At 39.6% G+C, this 23,278-nt stretch overlaps 1 protein-coding gene across 3 annotated transcripts; it reads right to left on the bottom strand.

The window, feature by feature from the left end:
• Positions 1 to 641: 641 nt before the first annotated feature.
• On the bottom strand, positions 642 to 23,278 carry LOC129885289 (serine/threonine-protein kinase ATR). 3 transcript variants are annotated; one of them, XM_055959508.1, is made up of 17 exons: positions 23,110 to 23,278; positions 22,879 to 23,023; positions 22,011 to 22,123; positions 21,097 to 21,434; positions 20,839 to 20,963; positions 20,076 to 20,220; positions 19,364 to 19,930; positions 19,214 to 19,289; positions 18,199 to 18,511; positions 16,669 to 17,931; positions 12,542 to 15,929; positions 11,895 to 12,461; positions 6,000 to 6,623; positions 5,665 to 5,859; positions 2,843 to 3,290; positions 1,526 to 1,679; positions 642 to 1,338 (listed from the first exon to the last, which is right to left on the bottom strand). In XM_055959508.1, the coding sequence occupies exons 1-15, from the start codon at positions 23,264 to 23,266 to the stop codon at positions 3,123 to 3,125; spliced, it is 8,184 nt and encodes a 2,727-aa protein (XP_055815483.1). In that variant the 5' UTR covers positions 23,267 to 23,278; the 3' UTR covers positions 642 to 1,338; positions 1,526 to 1,679; positions 2,843 to 3,122. The 3 variants fall into 3 exon arrangements, with proteins under 3 accessions (XP_055815483.1, XP_055815484.1, XP_055815485.1); XM_055959509.1 differs by having other exon boundaries at positions 2,986 to 3,290; XM_055959510.1 differs by lacking the exons at positions 22,011 to 22,123; positions 22,879 to 23,023; positions 23,110 to 23,278 and having other exon boundaries at positions 20,839 to 20,929; positions 21,097 to 21,179.

Here is a 23,278-nt window from a genome sequence, read left to right as displayed (position 1 = left end):
ATTTTGTTTCAAAAGGATATTTCTATTTTTATTTACAACTCTTTAATCCTAACTTTTTATATAATATTTTTGTGACCATAACATTCGAGTCATTTTTATTTTTTAAAACTTTATATCAAATCAAAATAAATTAAAGCAGAGGGAGGGAGTACGATTTAGAACATTTGTGAAAGTCATAAAGAGTGAACACTATATTCAATAGGATATTAGGTCCTCGGATTTCAACATTACGTCCCAAGCAACATCATAGCCAATTAACTGATGGATATTGCTTATTCGCGACGTCTGTCATGAGACTCGGCAAAAATAAAAATAGTTTGTGAAGCTTTAGTCAATGGAAATATGGCAGTCGAAGTGACACGTGTTTATGATTTGCCAAATTAAAGATATGTAACAACAGAAACAAACTTACAATTGCAAAAGGACACTATGAACAGTTTACACAGGCCAAATTCAAAATATCCCATTCCAAGAAATCAAGTTTTATTCGTACCTTTCGTCGATTCAGGTTTAATTGGATGCTTGTGTTTCATCCTTTCTATTTTCACAAGTAGGAGTAAAATTTGCATAAGCTCCCACTTGGTGGATTACACTAGGTTTGTTGTGGTGGTGATGGTGGTGTTTCATCACTGGTCTAAATCTTAACAATCAACGTGGATTGATTCCCTTCAAATGGATTTTTGCGTTTCAGTATACATACATTCTTACAAATGGAAAATTCAAGGTGTATAGTTTACGTAAAGAGAAATAAAGTCATATATGTTTATTGGTCACAGGGGTCAAAAGAACCTGAATTCACCCTCAAGGAAAAGAAATAAATACATATGTATGGGGACTCAAGGGCACTGGGATTAAGAAAAAGAGACTTTGCAAGACCAATATCATCAGTCATCACCTTCATTTCAACGCATAATTCAAGCCACAGCGGAATACATCACCTCAATATTATGGCCAGTTCTGTTCCAGCATCACCTGTTTGAGGACTTTTCTCTGTTAAGGTGGGGGCTAAAATTTGACTTGCACAAATGGCTGATCCATCACCTGAGGTGTTACATGCACGCATAATTGGAAAACAGGGTGGCTTCAAATCCATTTTGTTAATCCTAGCCAGTTCCCTTATACCCCTCAACTGCTTTTTATCTTCATAATCAATTCGACAACTTAGAAGTATGTGACTTGTGGGAATAATCATCCTCAGCCATTGAACCATCAGCATGTTTGCTGAAAAATCACTCTTCAAGAGCTACTCGAGCACCTAATACTTGGTTATCATATGAATGTTGGGGTTCCAAGTGGACATCAACTTCAGCAATTGGAAGTCCTGCTGAGCAAATCAAACTGCAACAGCGTAGGTAAGAAGTAAATCAATCCGAGGGATTTGCAAGATCTCAAGCAAATATGTGGCAGAAGTCACTCTTGATGGCTTCATAAGCAAAACAAAGTCATTGAGCTCCTAGTGTGAATAGAGCATTCTCGAGTAAAACAAAGACAGCGGCAAAACCAAGTTGCAGCATATTGCTCTTACCCAACCAATCAACCAAGATTTCTACAGGTGCTAGAAAATATATTCAGTGCACACGAACATATTCCAAGGAAGACTGGAGGATCTTCTTACAAGAAGTCGTACTGTCTACTGAAAGTGTATTACAGCCTGCCAGTCACTATTCAACCACATCCTCCTGTGTACAAGAAAGGTGAGATCCATCAGCAGAATTTCACAAGTGTATAAAAGATTTCCAGGGCAATAAGGGTGAAAGCCACTTCCAAGCTTCTCATATATTATCCAGAAAGTTATGTCACAAAGAAATGACCAAGATTTTTGTGAAATCAGTCCTATCCTAAATCAATTGCTTATACTTGCAGTACTTGCTAGATGAATCAAGAATCACCAAGACATGTTGACTGCAAATATGCAAATATGTGACTACTGTAATTCCATTTGTTAATTACACTATGTAACTGTGTGACTGCTGTTTTTCAGTTCCCCCCCACAAAAATGTAAAATGGGAGTAAATCACGCAAACAAGCTAATTCACCATATATCCATTAATTGCAGGTTAACTATAATAAAGCTATACTAGATCAAGTGCATAAAAATGAAAATGCAAATTTCCAAGCACTTCTTGCAGGACTATTACTACTTCCTCAAATAACTGAAATATTTGGATTTTATAATGAGTTAATTTCTTCTCCACCTAGATATTTTCTTTATCAAGAAGAAACGCTCTAATAAAAAAGGCGTGGTCCCAAAACTTGTATCTTAACTAATTTGTTATGTTTATATCAAAACTTGCATCTTAACTAATTTGTTATGTTTATATCCAAGGGTGTGAACTAGTGAACAATGAAGTGGGAGAAGAACCATAAGGTCTCAGGTTCAAACTCTCAAAGGAGGGAAAAAACACTAAGTTGTTTCTTCACAAATGCCAAAGCCTTGGAGGGAAGAATTATTTGATACTTGTGCGGAGTTAGTAGGTATCTGGTGGAATTAGTCAAGGTGCGCCCAAGCTAGCCCGAACACCACCGTCATGAGGAAAATATTTTCCTTATCAAACTTCCATGTGCCGAAAAGCCATTGCTGGAAAAAGGTGACAGATAAACATTTTAGATTTCTTGTTCTTATGACTGAATGACTTGGATCATTCACTTTCAGACACTAGGCAGAAGAAAAAATTAACTTTCCATTAAAGCTCCCAAAAGCAATCAGTCGGATCAATTGCAGGTGCAAACAAAAATCAGATAACCAGAAGTTAAGCAGTCTAAAAATTCTCAAGCAGATTTGTGAAATCTGGCAGTACAAAAGTGCTAATAGAACCATTTGAGGAGAAAGTTCAAAATTCACCTTGAGGTGCCTCCAAAATGTATCATTTCATGCACACATGCTCATCGAATGATCCACATGGACATGAAGAGCACTATAAGAACATTTGGAAGGGCAGAGCATGTACTTTCTTTTATTTTCAAAAAAGTAAATGGTTTACTTACAGACTGTATCTTCCCAGAGATGCCTGACAAGGTCACAACCAATTTTGCAGAATTCGATGCTGACGGTTTTAACTAATTTTGCAGAATTCAATTTGAACATAGATATATCTATTGTGAATGATTGGCATCACAGAGGTTTAAAACCACGGCATCCACCATATATACATTTTGCCAAGATTTTTATGTGAAACAGCTTCAGCAATCAGACGACGAGCTTGCCCTTCCACAGCAAGAGGCAACGATGGTGCAGCTCCGACACCAACAACAATTCCTTGCAACCGTGCTTCTATGTTACTGATTGCTCGCTGCAAATTTCAACTAAATCAATTTAGCAGTTATGTCAAAAATATTACAAGAGAAAAGTACAATTAGAGTAATAGTAGAAAGAATCCCTGTGCTTAAGGTAACTAATGCAATTTGCCCATTCAACCCAGTTTTTTCTTGTCGTAACACATTATATGTTTGGGATAATGTACAGGCTACAGTGAAGGATGCTCGATTCAGCTGGGCCTTTAGAAGACGTAAGATGAAGCACATGATTTTGTACAATTTTAAGAACCTCTTCTTCTTTTTTTTCATTAGTGGGCACTTTTATAAAAACAAAAAAAATAGATTGAGTAGTGGGTTACATCAGGTTCTAACAAAAGTATCAGAATCCATATCCAGGTATCTTACCAAAACTCAGTTCCTACCTAGTCTACTTCGAAAGATAACTCATGAAATTTAAGGCTATATACACCATATGCATTCTGCATATACATTCTGAAGAACAGTCTCTTATCTTTGATATCTTTTTAGTGCACCCATGAGGATCCATTTGTATTGAAAGATGGATGTCTCTTGTACAGCACTATTTACTTTTGTAGGTTCTCTATTTTTTCAGTATAGCTCTTGTATACGAAAGTTCTTTATCCCTTTATTAAAGAATATTATTTAATTGATTTTTAAAAAAAAAAGATTTTGTATTTTTCAAAAATTGGAATATTGCACTTATGGTCCTGTCTATGGTGCTACTTGCATCATGCTCTAGTGTTTCGCACACCAGTCATGGAGAAGTGCTTGGGGTGTTATGTTATAGAAGGATGCCAATCAAAGTGAAAGGTAAGTTCAATAGAAGAATTATAAAACCAGCAATGTTATATGGTAGTGAATGTTCGGCAGCTAAATTCCTACATATCCACAAGATTGAGTGTTGCCGATATGCATATGATAAGATGGATGCGTGGTTATAAAAATTAGATTAAAAAGGGCGGTCTGGTGCACTACGCTCCCGCTATGCGCGGGGTCCGAGGAAGGCCGGACCACAAAGGTCTATTAGATAAGATAAGAAAATGACCACATTTGCGAGAAGGTGCAAGTAACACGTATTTGGATAAAATAAAAGGAGGTCACTTAAGATGGTTTGGTCATGTCCTGCGTCGTCGACCTACAGATGCACTATGGCGAGTAAAGATGTTAAAAGGGGACGAGGCAGACCTAAAAGCACATGGAAGGACATTGTCTCGAAACACCTACATTCTTGGAACAGATTTAGCTAAAGATAGGAAACAAGGGGGGAAATATCTATATAGGTGATGTTAGGGTTGGCACTTGGCTCCAAACAGATATCTCAGTCATAAAAAAAGATATGTATAGGTGATATCTACTAATTAGGAAAGGTTTTAGTCTTGTAGAGAATTTCTAATACTATTAATATTATTAGTTATACATATTAAACTTATTTTCACTTCTGTTTTTATTTGGTACGATGATAACATGAGTTGAGCTTAAATGGAGAAAGGTATCATATAGCTGATCCAACTTGTTTGGGAGTGGGGTGGTTATCTGTTTTTTGTTTTGCACACCAGCTAGAAACTCTGTTAACGCTCCTTCTTAACCCAACAGTATTGGGGAGACAATATCCCATGCCATTAACTAGTAATTAATGTGAGATATTATTCTTCTAGGCTAACAGGCAAACAAGTGACTGACATTTTGGCACTAAAAGCCTACGCATACATCAGCAAAACCCATCCTCTACCCCCTTCCTTCTGCAAGATCTCCATTCTTGCAGCCCACCCCTACAAGTCCTCATTTCTTCCCATTCCTGGAAGCGGCCCTCCTGCTAGCCTTCCACGTCTCGTCCATCTGCTCACCTTCTCCTTCCCATCTACTGCCCTCTACCTTCACCCCCAAACTCCATCACTGCCTCCCTCTTTAACTACACCACTACACCCATCTCATGAGACTTTCAAACAACTTCCTTCAAACACGACATAGCCAACTAACCATCAAGCACCTGTGCTCCACGCATCCAAAATACTAGGGTATAGATTTAGGAACGAGATAAGGAGAAGAAAAGATGGGTTTGAGCACAAGAAAGGTGAAGTTGGAGAAAAATGTGAATCATTGTTTAAGGAGTTTAAAATGGTCAGAATTACCTAATTTGTGTTTGATGTGATTGGCAGTTTGGCACAATAAGGTTTTCCATCAAGTGGGCATCAGAATTGGGTATCTCGATCAGTTAAAAGGTCAAAAGCGCCAAAATTTGGAAGATAATGTATAACAATGTTACTCACAAAAAAAAAAGGAAACAAAAGTCAATTTTGCCTATCAAAACTCACTAATGTCATTTACCAGAGAAAAAGTATAACGGAAACTGTAGCACAAATATTAAGGATAAGTGATAAAAGCTCCAACCTGTGCATGAGGATTTTGGACCTCCACCCCACTAGATTTATGAGATTTAGTCCATTCCACCAGAGGATCATGGATGAAAGTTTCAAGGACACTCATTAGTGTCTCTCTATGTGCCCGTAATACAGAAAGTGTGATCTCGCAAACCTTTAGGAAGATTCCTTCATAACCAGTAATGCCCAAGCCATCAATCATGTTCTGCATGTGGTCAATGTAACGAGTAAGTCATAAAACATGAGTATTCCTACCAAATTCAACTCCAACCTGATTACCAAGATAAATTTCAAACTTTTCACCAATGCTAATATGGAAAAAGATCATTGTTCTCTTCTTCTTACCTGTGTTAGTCTGAAAGGCACCAGTTCAGGTTTCTCTAACTGCAAACCTTTGTCAAATAAGCAGCTGAAATCAACATGAACACAGTCACCAGTGGTTGAATCAAAGAGGATGTTTTCGCCATGCCTATCTCCAAGGCCCACTATATGGCCAACCATTGACCAAACAGCCGTAGTATGAGCATATGCAACCCGAGCCCTGAACCAAGCAGCTGGTTCTGAAAACATGTTCAAGAACCATTTATGGAAAGCTGGAGGGAACATTGGAAGGATTTTGTTCTTCAGCATTTCATCTTCTGGCATTTTACCCAGGCACTGATCGTAAATACGCTTAACTTGAGGATTTGTTTTCTGTCTATCAAATTTTCCACAGCTTATGTAAATGTCTTGGAGTATTTGTCGAAGCCCACGGGTATGAGGAACCCACTCAACCATACCACAATCTTCTGTCAGTGGTATTACTGCAAATGTGCGAATATAAAGCTTCCTCCTACGACTTTCAGAGCACTTAGATAGTAGACGATTAACCATAGCATTGAATTCCATCATACGTGCATCTTTCCTGAGATCATCCTTGGGTTTGCAAAGGAATGGACGCTCAATTCCATCACTTCCCAAAAGAATAATCTGCAGAACACAAAAAAAGAAAGAAAAAGGATTTGCTCAAATATGAATGACATAATACAATGAGCCTCAGCAAAAAGATCCACACAATCCCACAGGGCATACTCTGGGTGCTGGGAGAGAAATAGCAACTTCTTTTAAGGAAGCATAAGACCAAGCATCAACTTAAATGTATCCGGTTTCTTCTTTTTGGTATAAACAAGAGGATAAAAATAGTATATATCAACTGTTAGACTTTATTAGATGGAAAAAGAATACAACAACAACAATGCTTAATTCATAATCTTTATTGCTGCTATTTGCTCTCTTCTCTCTCCTCTCATCTTCCAACGGTAAGTGCTCCCCCACCCCCACCCCCGACCCCCCTGACCCCCCCATCTCCATTCCATCTACACCCAGGCCAACACCTCCCCTAGCGGCCTCCGGCGAAGACTATTTCCGGCCAGATCTCCCCCCCTTCTGTTCTCTCTCTTCATCTCTTCCTTCCTTCTTCTTTGTATTTTTTTTTCTCTTCTCCTTTTTCCTCTTTGACTGCGATCGAAAATCCTCCACCAGTAGATTTTCGGGCAGTTTTTGCACAGGTATTTCGGTATTTCCGGCGAGTGAACAGTATTTCCGGCACGTGAACAGTGTTTTCGGCGCGTGAACAGTGTTTCCGGCGCGTGAACAGTGTTTCCGGCACGTGAACAGTGTTTCCAGCGCGCGAACAATATTTCCGGCGTGAACCAGGTTCTTTTCAACTGGAGTTGGTACCTCCGGTTTCCAAATATTCTTTGTTCATACACTTGTCGTTATATTTTGCTGACTTTAGACCATTTAATACTTTAGTAGTTCATACGCGTTTTCGTGGCTTTGGATAGTGATGGTGGATTAGGGTCATGTTCTCATTTAGGGTCGGGGACGAGGGTAAGGAGGGGTAAATGGGTTAAAGGAGAGTCTAGACTAAGAGTAGGTTCTTGGAACATTGGGACGTTAACGGGAAAGCCAATAGAGCTAGTTAAGATTCTTAAGAAAAGGAAGATTAATATAGCTTGTGTCCAAGAGACCAAATGGGTAGGTACTAAAGCTAAGGAGGTAGACGGGTATAAGCTTTGGTTCTCTGGTAGATCAAAGTATAGGAATGGGGTAGGCATTTTAGTAGACAGTGCTCTAAGGGATCAGGTGGTGGAGGTTAGGAGAATCACTGATAGGATGATGTCGATTAAGGTGGTCATTGAAGGGACCACTTTGAACATTATTAGTGCTTATGCGCCGCAAGCGGGCTTAGTAGAGGAGGAGAAGAGGCGCTTTTGGGAGGATTTGGACGAGTTAGTGGGAAGCATACCGCCTACTGAGAAGCTTTTCGTGGGAGGTGACTTCAATGGGCACATCGGGTCTATTTCGGGAGGGTATGACGATGTGCATGGAGGCTTTGGTTTTGGGGACAGAAATGGAGGAGGAGTTTCACTTTTGGAGTTCGCAAGAGCTTTTGGGTTGGTGATAGTTAATTCGAATTTTCCAAAAAAGGAGGACCATTTGGTAACCTTCAGTAGTTCGGTGGCTAAGACTCAGATAGACTTTTTACTCCTTAGGAAGGATGATAAAGGTCTGTGCAAAGACTGCAAGGTCATTCCGATAGACAACCTTACAACCCGACATAAGCTCTTGGTAATGGATTTAGGGATCAAGATGACGAGGAAGAAGAGGGTCGGGAATGATCGACCTAGGATCAGATGGGGGAGTTTGACCACGGCTAGTGCTTTAGAGATGGGAGAGAAATTGAAGGACATGGGGGCCTGGAATAGTAGTGGGGATGCGAACAGTATGTGGGATAGGACGACTAGTTGTATTAGGGTTGTAGCAAGGGAAGTGTTGGGAGTCTCGACAGGCAGTCGTAGTCGACATCAAGGGGACTGGTGGTGGAATGTAGAAGTGCAAGGGAAGGTGGAAGCAAAGAAAATGGCATACGCGAAGTTGATAGAAAGCACGGATGAGGTGGAGGAGTGGACGAATAAGGAACTTTATAAGATGGCGAAGAAGGAGGCGAAGTCGGCTGTTTCGACGGCAAAAACGATAGCTTTTGAACGCCTCTATGCTGAACTAGAAGAAAAAGGTGGGGATAGGAAATTGTTCAAGCTAGCCAGGGTGCGGGCGAGAAGGGAACGCGATGTGGACCAAGTGAAGTGTATTAAGGACGAGCATGGAAAAGTATTGGTAGAAGAGACTCTCATTAAACAGAGGTGGCAGTCATACTTCCATAAACTCTTGAATGACGTAGGGGACAGAGACTTTGTGTTGGGAGATTTGGAACATACAGAGAGGCGTCGCAATTTTGGATATTGCAGGAGTATTAAGGTCGAAGAGGTTAAGGGTGCTGTTCGTAGGATGCGCTGGGGAAGAGCAACCGGACCTGACGAGATTCCTGGGGAATTTTGGAAGAGTGCCAGCTTGGTAGGTTTGGAGTGGCTGACTAGGTTATTTAATGTCATCTTTAAAACGGCAACGATGCCCGAAGAATGGAGGTCGAGTGTAATGATCCCTCTATACAAAAACAAAGGGGATATCCAGAGTTGCAACAACTATAGAGGTATCAAGTTACTAAGCCACACTATGAAAGTGTGGGAAAGAGTGGTGGAGATGAGGGTGAGGAGAGGCGTGTCTATTTCAGAGAACCAGTTCGGATTTATGCCGGGACGCTCAACTACAGAAGCCATCCATCTTATGAGGAGACTGGTGGAGCAATATAGGGAGAGGAAGAGGGACTTGCATATGGTATTCATCGACTTAGAAAAGGCCTACGATAAAGTTCCAAGAGAGATACTATGGAAATGTTTGGAGGCTAAAGATGTACCTGTGGCATACATTAGGGTGATCAAGGACATGTATGAGGGAGCCAAAACCAGGGTAAGGACAGTAGGAGGGGACTCAGAGCATTTCCCAGTTGGGATGGGGTTGCATCAAGGATCAGCTCTAAGTCCATTTTTATTTGCCTTGGTAATGGATGCATTGACGCGACAAATTCAAGGTGGGGTGCCATGGTGTATGCTTTTCGCGGATGACATAGTCCTGATTGATGAGACTCGTAGTGGAGTTAATGCTAAGATGGAGGATTGGAGACATACCTTGGAGTCTAAAGGGTTTAAGCTGAGTATGACCAAGACTGAGTACTTAGAGTGCAAGTTTAGTGAGACACCTCACGAGGTTGGCGTGGAAGTTAAGCTTGGTGCCCAAGCTATTCAAAAGAGAAGTAGTTTCAAGTATCTTGGGTCTATCATGCAAGGCAGCGGGGAAATTGACGATGATGTCACACATCGTATTGGGGCAGCGTGGATGAAATGGAGGCTCGCTTCCGGAGTGCTATGCGATAAGAAGGTGCCACCACAACTTAAGGGCAAATTCTACAAAGTGGTGGTTAGACCGGCTATGTTGTATGGGGCAGAGTGTTGGCCAGTTAAGATCTCTCACATTCAAAAGATGAAAGTTGCCGAGATGAGAATGTTGAGATGGATGTGTGGTCACACCAAGAGCGACAGGATTAGAAATGAGGCTATTCGGGACAAGGTAGGAGTGGCCTCGGTGGAAGACAAGATGCGGGAAATGCGACTGAGATGGTTTGGGCATGTGAAGAGGAGAGACACAGATGACCCAGTGAGAAGGTGTGAGAGGTTGGCTATGGATGGCTACAGAAGAGGTAGGGGTAGGCCGAAGAAGTATTGGGGAGAGGTGATTAGACAGGACATGGCTCAGTTACAGCTTACCGAGGACATGACCTTAGATAGGAGGCTGTGGAGGACCCACATTAGGGTAGAAGGCTAGTACATAGTATCGTTATTCTTCCCTATTCATAGGCGCACTAGCACATTACAATTCCTTGTACTCTCATTTCTGCTATTTCTGTTACTATTTATTGCTTTCAGTACTTTTGATTACTCTATTTTATCTGTGATGCCTTCGTGATTTATTTTTCTATAGCGCTTTGAATTTTTTTTAACTTTATCTGACCCCCTTTTCCGTTTTTTTTTTTTTTTTTTTTTTTTTTTTTTTTTTTTTTTTTTTTTTTTTTTTTTTTTTTGAGCCGAGGGTCTCTCGGAAACAGCCGTCCTACCTTGGTAGGAGTAAGGTCTGCGTACAATCTACCCTCCCCAGACCCCACGTTGTGGGATTTCACTGGGTTGTTGTTGTTGTTGTATATCAACTGTTAGACTTTATTAGATGGAAAAAGAATGTGAGACTTTATTAGCTCCTTACTCAATTTAAATAGGGGGCAAATGTTGTACAGTGTACATGCTCCAAATAGCACCCTTTTGGTGCTAGAATTAATAACAACTTATCTTTTATCAAAGAAAATATCAGCTGTACACAACCATCTGATCAGGCAGTCATCTATAGCTGCTATGTCCATATAAGTGCTAAGCAACAGCTTTGGTGTATAAACTTCATAGGGCATCCCATTAGGTTAAACATTCAGTATTTATACTAAGTTGGCTATAATTAAAGAGGAAAGAGGAATTACTCATTGGGGGTGAAGCATTTCAATAGAACATTAAAGAAGCCTGGCAGACTTTTTTTTTGATAGGTAAGTGAAGAATCTTAGAGGGTGTCGACTTATTTTAAGTAGCTTTTGGCTTTTAAGCTCTTTTTTATTTTTGGAGGTGTTTGGGAAAGACAAAAAAATGTTTTAAAAGCCAAAAGTTGGGTATGACCAACTTATGGCTTTTAGCTTATGGCTACTTTAAAAAACCCAATCCAAACACCCTAATTACTGGAAAAAAGCAGCACCCAGGTGGTCCTTACAGTAGTGATCGTCTTCTTCACAACGTAAAGCGCTAATAAATTCAAATATTCTATTTACTTTCATTTACATTATCACCAAAAAGCCATAAGAGAGACATTTGTAGCTTATGTATGTTCTCAACTTTGCTTCCCAAGCTTCTTAGATTCCTTTGTTTCCAGTATGGAGGACTTCACATCATAAAAAGGGCAGCCTAGTGCACTAAGCTCCCGCTATACACCGGGTCCGGGGAAGGTCTGGACCATAAGGATCTATTGTACGCAGCCTTACCCTGTTAGTGCACCGGGCTGCCCTTTTCTGGTGTGAAGTCCTCCAGACTGGAGAGAAAGGAATCTTAGAAGCTTCGAAAGCAAAGTTGAGAACATACATAAACTACAAATGTCTCTCTTATGGATTTTTGGTGATTAATGTAAATGAAAGTAGATAGAATATTGAAATTTCTAAGAAGAAAAATAATCTTCGGGAAAATTAGATGTAAAAGCATCAAGAAGAGAAGGCCTTACTTTCTTTGGTCTCTGAAGCGAGGAAAGAATATCAGCCTCATCTGCAATTCCTGAAATCATAGGAAGGTCTTCTGAATAGAAGATTTCAGATGTAATGGACTCAGGTGTATTGACATCATATGTAGGTAGATTGACAGTAAGGGACTGTTGGGTTGGCATTATGATTTCCACTGGCATCATCCGCTTCAAAGCACTAAATTCAGTTGAAATATTAATTGTTCTTGCCTTTGTTTGACCAGGATGGAAACATAGCTTGATTAGGTGATCAATGAGCATAGCAAACTGCGCAAACAAAGAACTAACACTTGCTTCATTGGACTTTCTTCTTGCAGCATTTATAATCTCAGCAGCAGCCTCCCTTCTTGAAGGAACCGTAGATTTTGTAACAGCTGCCATTGTCCAAAGGGCTTGTTGAGGGTATTTCCGGAGAACACTTGTTATTATGTATTTCACCAACCGAACAATTTCTTCATTCTGATGGCAAATTCTGGAAACCAGTTGAGGGAGAACAGTTAGCCACTGATATGTTGGAAAATCATTTAAACAACCTCGCATGATGCTCAGAACCTGCAAAGGAGGTAAAGTTAAGAAAAGAATCCAAAGATATCAGCATCACAACACAAACGAAACATATGTGTGTACATCACCTTCCCATGGATTGTTTTCAATTCTTTATTGGCTCGAGAGCTGCTTATATGATAAACGCTACCAAAATCAAACCACAGTGTCAACAATCTAGGAAGGGCTTGGAATAGATTCCTATGGCCCCTGTGAAGGCCCTTTGCATAAAATAAGAGCACATCAGGAAGATATGACCACCAACTTCTCTCAGTGTTCATACTGATGGCAGCAACAAGGGTCGAATTCACTGGGACTGCTTTTGAACACTGCTCCTTATCATCCTGCCTTTTTCGGGCATCAACAAGTAGTTCATCACAGTATTTTGCCAAGTAAAAGTATCCCTTTTCCCACTTGGGCTGTAATTCCTTCACCCTAGAGTACAGACTAATCACATCTTCCTTCTGCTTTTGACCAGTGTAATGTATCCACCTTGAATAGAGTAGGAGAGTTTTGGCAACGCCACTATTCTCATTGGAAGACTGAGTGCCACAAAGTAGAGGCTGTGGGTTCAATGGAACCAATGAGAGGCTAGTGATTGATGATATTGCTGCAGAGCCTACAACCTCAACAGGCATATTCAGAAGGGTCTGCTGCAGCTCAGCAATGGCACCATCAGCTCGTCTGGTGCTCCACAGAAGCTTAGCCTTTTCCATGTGAACATTAGGTGCACCTGAGGCCTTGGCTTCTAGAATTGCTCGACTTGCTGTCTCGTAATGACCAGCAGAACGACAGAGCTTTGCATATTGAATCCAGCACTCCCCAACTTGAGCATTAAGACCACTTGCACCAAAAACTAATCTCCGAAAAGCCAAGAGTGGTTCCCTAGCCCAGAGAGATGGTTGAGTGAGTTTGAGCCGATTTTCCCAGCTTTCCATTAGTTTTGAGAAATCTGAATCACATAGTATGAATGATTTTTCTAAGAAAGACTCACCACCAAGGAGACTGCTATAATCCTCTAACTCCCGCAGCATGTGAAGCTTGACGACAAAGGGGTAAGCTCTAGCATAAGAATCCATGCCCGCAGCAGCCAAAGGAGCAATCAGAGCTTGTTTCGACAAAGTAATTTTCTTAGCAACGGAGAACTGATCTCTCTTCATTATTGCTTGAAGAATCTTAGCGACATCCATGTCAAATAAAGCATTACTCTCAGAACTGCTACATACTAAACCTTCTTCATCAGCCCCATTAAGGTATTCATCCATCAAGTCCCACCTTCCAAGCCTCCATGCAGCCTGGACACCTTGCATACACCAAGTTTTCTTGTATTTAGGTATTCTAGATAATAATCCATCTACATGGGTGACTGTGGCCTGCAAATGACACATGTTTAGCAAGCAGTTGACAACATCTGAATGCCTCTGGACAGAAGTTGGTTCCATCTGCAAAGCCTGCTCACAAGAAGTCAATACTTCTGCCCAGTTTCCTGCCTTCTTATTTATCAATAGATGATCTTGCAAGCTCTTCGACTTGCGTAAGGAAGCAAATCCACACAAGCCATCTGGTTCATCCAACCCACTATATATTTCCATCAGAAATGAGATGTCTTCATCCTCAAAGAGGCCACTCTTCTCAGAGGCAGGATTAAATGATCCTGACTTCTCCCGCACATGAGATTCAAAGTACAAAAGGGACCTTGCATAAGCTTGGCATCTGAAAGATGCCCTTGCAAGAGTCATTTTATGAATTGCAGCCAAGAGTTCAGAGACATGTTTACATTGAATAAGCACCTGGTCAGAATCACCTGACAGATTGATGGCCTTCTCCTTTGACTTGAGAGCTTGTTGCTTCGAACTGGAAGTTTGAATAGACTGGGAAAGTGAAAGTTCCTGTTGTACGTCATCCACCCATTGACCAAGATTATCAAGAAGAGTAAATACAGCTTGAATGCAAACTTCATTGTGCCCTGAACTTATACCGTTAACAACATCAGTGCTATACTCTGATGCAGCAGCATTCAGAACAGATAAAATCTCCTCTGTTATGCCACAGCGTGCCTCTTCAGTACCATCACATACTGCATTGAGGACCAAATATGGAAGAAGATACATTGCTATTTGCATATCATGACGGACTATACCACGACAGGCATAGAAAATACTTGCTCGAGAACCTGTTGCATGTGCAGTCAGTTTCCTAATCCAGAAAAATATCCATCTTCTAAATGACATTGAAGGGCGATAGATTGGACCAGAAGATGTGGAATCCGACATACTTGGCAGCTGAAATCTGGAGGTTAAGCAAGGGGCTATTATCTCCTTCACGTAACTAGAGAAACGATTCCACAATCTCTGACCCCTTCCCTGCACTTCAGTCAACTTACCATCCACCATGGATACAGGCAACTTCACCAGTCGTTTTCCTCTTGTCTGTGAAGTAGAAGCTACAACATTGTCATCAAGAGATGCCTCACAGCCTGCAATCTTTAGTAGTTCCTGAATTGCCAAGGCTGCAGAATCTTGAATAATGGTGTCAGGAGCAGCCCTGAAGGACCGGGCCAGATGCTTATGAATCAACTCAAAAATTAAATCATCATCTGAACAAGCAATTTGGAATCGCATGCTAGAAAATCCCTTGACTTTTGAAGGATCTATTGCACCAAGTGCTCCAAGACAATCTGCACATATCAACTTCAGACGCTGACCAACCATTGTTCTTGATTGTTCTGCACATCCTCTAAGCAGAGATGTGATCAAAGCACTCATTACATCCCTGTTTGCATCTCCTACTTTAGTAATTAAAGCCATGATATCCTCCCTCCTAAGGTTGAGTAATTTACTCAACTCAGATGCAACCATATACCTGACATTCAAATTTTCATGATCCAAACCATCAATAATATCCCGCAACTGATCATTCAAGGTCATCATTCCACGGCCCGCACTTATCATTCTGTTCACCCTATCTAAAGCAGGAATAGTAGGCAAAGGAGGAAACTCTCCAATGTGTTCCTTCAGAATTGATCTGTTCTGAAGTACGAGTTCTTCCAAGATCTCCACAATTTTATTCAAATGAGAAGAGGAACTTTCACTTTCTCTCTCCAGGAAGGGAACCAGAGCTGCAAAAACTTGAGAAATCACGTGCTTCGTGCTAGATGGTGATATCTGCGCTATCTTCTTGATGAAAAAATGTAAAACAGAAAGACCATCCCCCTGAAGTGATTCCTTATTAATAGCCTGCATGAGAAGAACCATAAGTTTTGGTACATAAGTGCTAAGATGGGAACCCATCATACTTATCAGCATCTCAATTCGCTTGATAGCTTGTCTTTGCAGTGATATATCCTCAGCATGCAGCATTTTCCTATCAATGCTGTTTAGGAGACCAACAAAATGATTCCTTAAAAACGCAGGAATATCTTCTTCACCAGTTAGAATCCCAGAAACTTCTTTTATCACCTGAGGCACCTTCATTAACCTGTGAAATTAGCAACATCATTCATACAATGTAAAGCTGCAGTAATTTTCATTACTTCTGGAATACAGTTAGCTACTTTTCATTTTAAATAATCTTGATAGGATGGTTTTTAAATGAATAAGATGCCTTGGGGAGAAATTTCATGGATGCTACATATAGTTTGGAAGGTTCTTGGTGCGCTAAAGTTGTTTCTAATACATATAGAAAGGGAGTTATCAAAAATTTATGGGAAGATTTCTGGACAGACGTATACCTTCAATAGGGTGATGGAAAAAAGACAAAATTTTGGAAGGATACTTGCTCGGTCACATTCCTGTGCAGGAAGAAGTACTTTCATGATCTTTTCAGATTTTCCACTTATCCAGACACTACTATAGCCCAACAGAACAGATGGAATCTGGAAAGTCACAGTACAATTAACTGATGACATCATGATAGTAATACTAGAAACTAGGACCTCTACCTGCTTTATATACTATCAATTTGTGATTCCATTTCCAGAAAGAATAACCCACTAGAAAAAGGTAAAAGTTCAGAATTAATCCAACCTCACCTCAGCTGCTCTCGCCACCCCGAGAGAAAAGCTAAAATAAGGGAAATAAAGAAAAAGAACAGCAAAATAGAAAAGATAAGAAATAAAGAACAAAGGCCAAAAACTGCCTCTTTAGCAGAAACTAGAATCTATGCTTCAAGAAACTCAACAATGTAATCTTCTTTGTGCTTTCTGAAGCTATATTACCTTTTACTTATCTCATTTGACTCATCTTCGTCTGTGAAGCATACAAGTTCATCCAAAAGGGCAGGGAGTGCAGCAGCAAAAATTTCCTGTTTGTCAGAACCAGTCTGCTCATGGTAGAACTGCAGAACAGATAGCAATTCTTGGCCATCGGCTCGATGAAGAGCATATGCAAGTACTTTAGGTAGCCAATTAACAATTAGTTGCACCATATCTGTATTTAAGCGCTTGGCGAGCTCATATAAAGTGAAAATTGCTTGTTGATTATCCTGCTGAGTAACAACCAACTTTGGGAGGACAACAGGAACCATTCTCTTGACAAGTTCTTCAGTATCAGTGCCAAGAATAGCTGCTGCAAACTCTTCAACCATTTTGGGTCGGCTTGCAAGCCTTATAGACAGGTAATCAAATAAATCATTTCGAATATGAAGAAATCGAGACAGGATTAATTCAAATCCTCCTCTAAGATGAAAGTAGCAAGACTTTATTATCAACCTTGATGCAATTATTCTAACTGTCACATGGGGACTATCAAGCTGTTCAATCAATAAAATAAGGGAGAACATAAAAGACTGGCTCTGCACATCAATCACCTTCATAATCTCAGCTGTAGCTTCTAGAAGAGTTGCGAAAACCAGAGGATCATCCGCTTTTTCCACAGCGTATTTTATTTTGTCCATGAACTTTTGTTCTTTGGATCTGTTAGCAGCCTCGTGGCCCTCCTCATACAAGAACAAACAATTCAGAATAGGTTCCTCAATGAAGAAACTAATCTGTTTAGAAAAGGATTCTCGAATGGCCTTTTTCTCGTGCATGAGTAGGAAATCAACACATTTTAACCATTCAGATCTTGTTTTAAGCAGAATACTTTCAGTTCCATGGAGGAGTATTCTCTGAAGCACATCTACACAAGCTAATTGAACATCTTCTGATGATTCATCAAAAAGAAGCCGGAAGAAGATGGATTGTAAATGAACATACTCATGATCTGCAGTAGGCTCTTTCTTGTGTATGTCAGGAAGACTCAAAACAGTTGAATTTGATTGGTTCACAAGTCCAGCATTTATGTCACACTTTGAACACCAAAATCCTCCCTCAAGGTCATCCAATGTCATATTTAGTCTTACATTACCCTTTGGCAAGTAAAATTTGCATTGGCATTTCCTTAATACACCAGTTGTACAGGATCCATAAAGGCATGCCAAATAACCAAGACACCCCGGGATTACTTTGTTAATTTGACCATGTGCCTCTTTTTCCAGGATCCTGCAAACCAATATAAAAATTAACTAATTCATTAATGATATGGCAAGATTGCTTGACATTGTAGAGACGGAGAAGCAGAAAATTTATGAAATTACTCCAACTTTATTTGCACATCTATATGCACAAGCTCGTATATCAGAGCAGATAAATACAAAACCACATGACAACATATAATATACCAAATTAAACAACCACTTTTGCCTGTTACATAGAGCAGTCTTGTTCATACAAATATACATTAAAAAATAAAATATAATTCTCACTTACTCCAGCCTCTTGAAAATATGATTCAGTAAACCACAACCAGACCACATTAATATCACTGGCATGGAAATGACAGCTTCAATCCTAACATCCTCGGCGGTATCATGGAGTCCCAAGTCCAATATATCAAGATCATTTCCACCTTGCAGTATAGGCCCAATTTTAGACAGCACACACAGAGAAAGGATCTTTGCCTTCGATGATGAGTAGGTATCAGTAGATTGAGATCTGGTCCATGGTAGCCTTAGCAATGACTGCATAAGTGCTAAGTTGCCGCCCTTGGTCTTGAAATATTCACTCTCACTGGGAAGGGAGCCTAAATAGATTTTACATATTAAAAAGGAAAGACAAACAAAACAAAGAAAGAAAAAATGCAGTTAATGGAAGGTTGATACTTATCTTTTCATTGACTCACAGACACAACTTCTAAGAGGATATCATAAATAGCCAGATAAATTTAAATTACTCACATTGCTATGAAACAAAGCAAGTAGATTTCAACTGCAATTCACATTTAAAAAACAAAGGTATCCCCAGTTATGTTGATATGCGCAATAGTGCTAGCTAATTCAACAAATGGAACACAATGAGAAGAAGCAACGGGAGAGAATTATCAAATACTAAACTGATAACTCTTATCTGCAAACTAGCAAGACGTCACAACCTAAATTAAAAACCTATCCCCACTGCAATTGCTTCACAAGGATGACATCAATTTAGAACTTGGACTGAGAGGTAATATTTATTCTGGCAGAAGTTATAGAATTAGTACAAAATATACTGCTGCCTTAATAACCAACAAACGGAAACACATATAGTTGATATGTCATTTTCGAGAAATATCAGCATCGAAAGTAACAAATTGATGAGACATGAAGATTTAGCAAAATATGTTGGAACTCTTATTTCTTCACTCGGAACTTGTTTTAACAGGCAATGAATATTTTTTCCTGATAGATTATAAGCAATGAAAAGTTACTGGAAGTGCTGAATGAATTAGCATAGATCTTGCATTTACCTGCTATGATCAATAGGTTGTGAATTGCTTCTAAAAAGAAATGCAAATCAATAGGGTTTGGAAATTTCTGATTTGCCTGCATGACAATGACCATATTATGGGGACGAAGGAGTGCATAATTCAAATGAACATGCATAACTGACCACCAACCTCTTCACACACCCAAGGGACCCATTCATTCATCTGATGGAATATTTGAATTGAAAGTTCCGCTTGAGGATATCTACAGAAAACAATACAGAGTGTACTAAGAGCTGTCAATGCAACTTCTGGGCCCAAAGAACTGGATTCCTGACTAGGAGGCTTTAGAAGTTTAATAAAAAGAGTCAATGAGTTGTGCATATGATCAGCATATTGTTTCTCCCCCAAAGAGCCAAATCCATAGCTAAGCTGGATCACATCTTCATATTTCATACTAGAATATCGATTTTCACCATCAATTTTCTGATGTTTGGCATTTGAAATCTCCAAATCTTCACCTGGTCTTTTCTCTGCAGCCCTTGGACTTTCATGCACATCAGATAAACCTTTTACACCATTATTAACACTTTCACCTCTAGTAAGATCAGGAAAAAGCCTAGATAAAGCCACTTGAAAGCACTCGATTAAAGGCATGATAGGTGTGGGTGAGTAAAGCAAATGTATGAGAGATTCAGGTCTCCAGATATGAGGAGGGCAACTCTTTGCAATACGAGTATAGGCAAGACATAAAGCATCCTGAAATAAGTTTTTAACTATTAAAACAATTATATCAGAGGGCAAAAATCAATTCATTTAGGTTGCTTAGACTATATAGAGAAGAAGTTCACTTGCTATAGACAGATATATAAGCAGAAGGAAGAAGGAATAAGATTCAGTGCACCTTCAGGTCAAGACTTCTTGTTTTAAGCAACGAATGGGGAAAGATACTAACTAATTCGGCAGATGTCGATCTAACAATGTCATCAGGACAATTGGTGTATAATACATGAAGGCATCCGCCAATGGACGAATCATAAGCTGTATTGCTGCAGTGAAACAAGGGATTATGTGCAGAAGCAAACAATTAAGCAAGGAGAGATTCAGAATAAACAAAGCAAATGGGATTTTAGCCTTAAAATTTCAATTCTAATTCCCTATCTCTTCAGAAAATGGATCGGCGATGGCTTCAAGATTTTGTTTAATGCTGATGTTGCTCTTCAACAAACTTGAGCTTTGAGCCATAACCATTTCCAGTGCGAGTTTAAGAGATGTTCTTAACCATTTCTGGAAGAATCTGGAAGAAGTTTCAATGAAGTTGCTATGTGATTGCTAAAGTGTGTCAGGATGATAACCTCAACCATGATCAAGAAACACTACGGATCTCATATGCTTAAGTCCACAAACTAACAAAACAAATATCCTATATCCCTGGATTAAATGGCAAAAGAATACACAAAAGGATTTTGAATTTGTACTAAGCAGAGAAGTCAAATTGGTGCATCTCCTTCATTTACTTTTTTTTTTTTCAACATAAGTGCACGCTCTGCTGGTATCCATATTCACTAAGCCAAATGCAGAAGAGAGGAATAGCAATGTTACTCAAAATTTAGAGGTGGTTTGCCCTTTATATCAGAACTCCAAAGTCAAAAGTTAAGTATCGGTACCTGAAGACTGGAAGCCCATCCTCATCTCCGCATAATATGGCCGTAATCAATTGAATCAATCTCTCAGCAGGAATCATTTCACGATTCATAGCTGCTCCAGTGATTCGTAGAAAGTCAAAACATGCCTTGATTAAAATTTTGGCAAGGAAAATATCAGACTAAAAAAGCAAGAGAGTAAAGGGCCTCAAGGTTAAAGTTATGAATAACCACAAAGCATGTTATAAAGAAATCAAGATAGCTTGCTATGGAAGTACCAACCATCTGCACATCAACATCTCCGTAACACAGAAGTGTACATGCAGACAAAACAGATGAGATCTTAAGGAGTCCTTCAACATATAGAGTTCCTTCGGTTAAACATCTACAGAGAATCTTGATGGAAGCAGAAGCAAAAGGCTGCCACCTTTCTTTGCCTTTGACATTAATCAGAATGCCATGGCCATCAGGAGGTTTACAACACAAGGGGAGATCATTTAATATCGTTGTTTCGTGGTTGCTCCAATCTCCGCCACATGATACACTGAAACACCTCAAAAATACTTCTTGTGGTTCTGTAGAGCTTCGTTTATCACATAGTGAAGCAACATGAAGAAGATCTACATGAAGAAGAAACAAGTCAGGTTTTCTGGTAATAGCAATCAAATGAGGAGGAAAACTACCTGCCAGATCGTTTGGGTTTCTCAAAAGATGTTAGGAAAAATTACATATCTCAAGCTCAATGCAGATAAGCATAACATCGACATATTTGTTGTGCAAGTAAAATTCTAGAGAAATGTTCATGACAGTTGGGGCATAGTCATAATCCAGAAACGTCAAACACACATCTCAACTATAATTATAATAGAAGCCAAATAAAAAGAAATCATATAGTAATCTATTTTTTTTGTTTCCATTTAACTCGTAGACAAGTCAAAACATTATTTGACTTATCTCTTCCGTGTTATCTGGCATTCCTCATCAGTCATTATTTGCATTGATGTTTTTCTTTGAGCTCCCTTTAACATGATCGAAATAATCTTAATGTACATATGAATAGTTTATCTCCCAAAGGCACTACTTTAGCAATTTGCTGACTCTAGTCACACTGAAACTTTTGTTTGATTATCTACCACCAATCCACATTGCAATTCATGGATCTACTGGAACTACTTGAAAACAATTTCAATGTATACCTTCAACCACCAATAACGTGTCCATAAAGAATTGCCGATAAGCATCTCGATCTCCTGTACGAAGAGTAGATAATAGGGCTCCAATTGTTTCAATAATCACTGCATGTCTGGAACTGGAAAAATCAGAATGGTTGTTAGCTGTTACTCTTAACTACATGGAATTAATCTGAGGTAACTCTCATAAAACTTCAATTCCAACTCATTATCTTGTCAGCATCTTGATACATGCAAAAAAAGACAAAATAGGCTCTCATCACTCTCATCAAGGGTCGGAACTCCACTGAGCAAAGAGGCTAACAGCACTTCTACTGTTCTACGTGTTTCTATGCAGAAGATAATTAAAGAGCATCTCAAAAGGCCAGACTAACAGATTCATGTAACCGTTTTTAAAAAAAAAAAAAAGAAGTGATGTCTGTGTGTCTGGAGTTGGAAAAATCAGACACGGACTAACAAACTCAAGCAAGCTTGCTTTTAACAAAAGTAATGTCTCTCATAAAACCTCAATTCTAACTCCCCTATCTCTTCCGTTGAAATATGCAAGAAAGGAAAAATGGGCTCTCATCAAAGATCCAAATTCCAATGACTAAAGAGAGTACATGTTTCTTAGCAATAAATAATGCGAGTATATCACAAGACAACACTAACAAACTCAAGTAAGCTTTCTCCATTCAGTTATGTCTAGGCCAGCTTGGGCATACCTCCACTAATTCACCTGGCAACCTACCACTACAACTCGAATAGTTGCCGCCAACCAAGGCTGGGGCAAATGAGTTCATATGCATAGTTATAGTCACGATTCAAACCTAACATATCCAGCTACTCAAATATGAAAATGTAATGCAGAAAATAATGTTTCAAAACAACTCACCGGAAAGCAGGTTCAGCCAAAAATGGCAATATACGTCCTATCACAGGAAGAACAGCACCAGCTTTGCCATGATAAAATACTCCAGGAAAGTTCTTAGCGGTGTGTGCTATGAGCTTTAGCACTGCAAAAACCTCTCTCTCGTTCGCTACAAGATATTCAAACAAAAAGGAATAATCAAAATTACTTAACATTTAGAGTAGCAAGAGAAAATTCTATAAGAAAAAGAAAGACCTGAGGCAGACGGAACGACATAGGCATTGAGAAGATTGGGAAGTACGGCACGAAATCGGACCTCCAATGCATCGTCGTTTCGGATATTAGGAGGTGTAGATGATGAAGCTGCTATGCGTTCTCGAAGTTCGTGGACTAAACTCGACAGACTCGCCATGGACGATTATAC

The sequence above is a fragment of the Solanum dulcamara genome, chromosome 4, assembly GCF_947179165.1.
Source record: "Solanum dulcamara chromosome 4, daSolDulc1.2, whole genome shotgun sequence".
In the NCBI taxonomy this organism is placed as follows: domain Eukaryota; kingdom Viridiplantae; phylum Streptophyta; class Magnoliopsida; order Solanales; family Solanaceae; genus Solanum; species Solanum dulcamara.
This window is presented reverse-complemented; position numbering and strand designations above follow the sequence as displayed.

Excerpts from the sequence above, each read along its gene's own strand:
- LOC129885289 (XM_055959508.1), bottom strand. The coding sequence starts at position 23,266 with ATGGCGAGTCTGTCGAGTTTAGTCCACGAACTTCGAGAACGCATAGCA. Across the intron at positions 15,930-16,668 it reads TCAAATGAGATAAGTAAAAG|GTTAATGAAGGTGCCTCAGG; the intron begins GTAATATAGCTT and ends CTAATTTCACAG. Across the intron at positions 3,291-5,664 it reads TCCAAAATCCTCATGCACAG|CGAGCAATCAGTAACATAGA; the intron begins GTTGGAGCTTTT and ends TGAAATTTGCAG.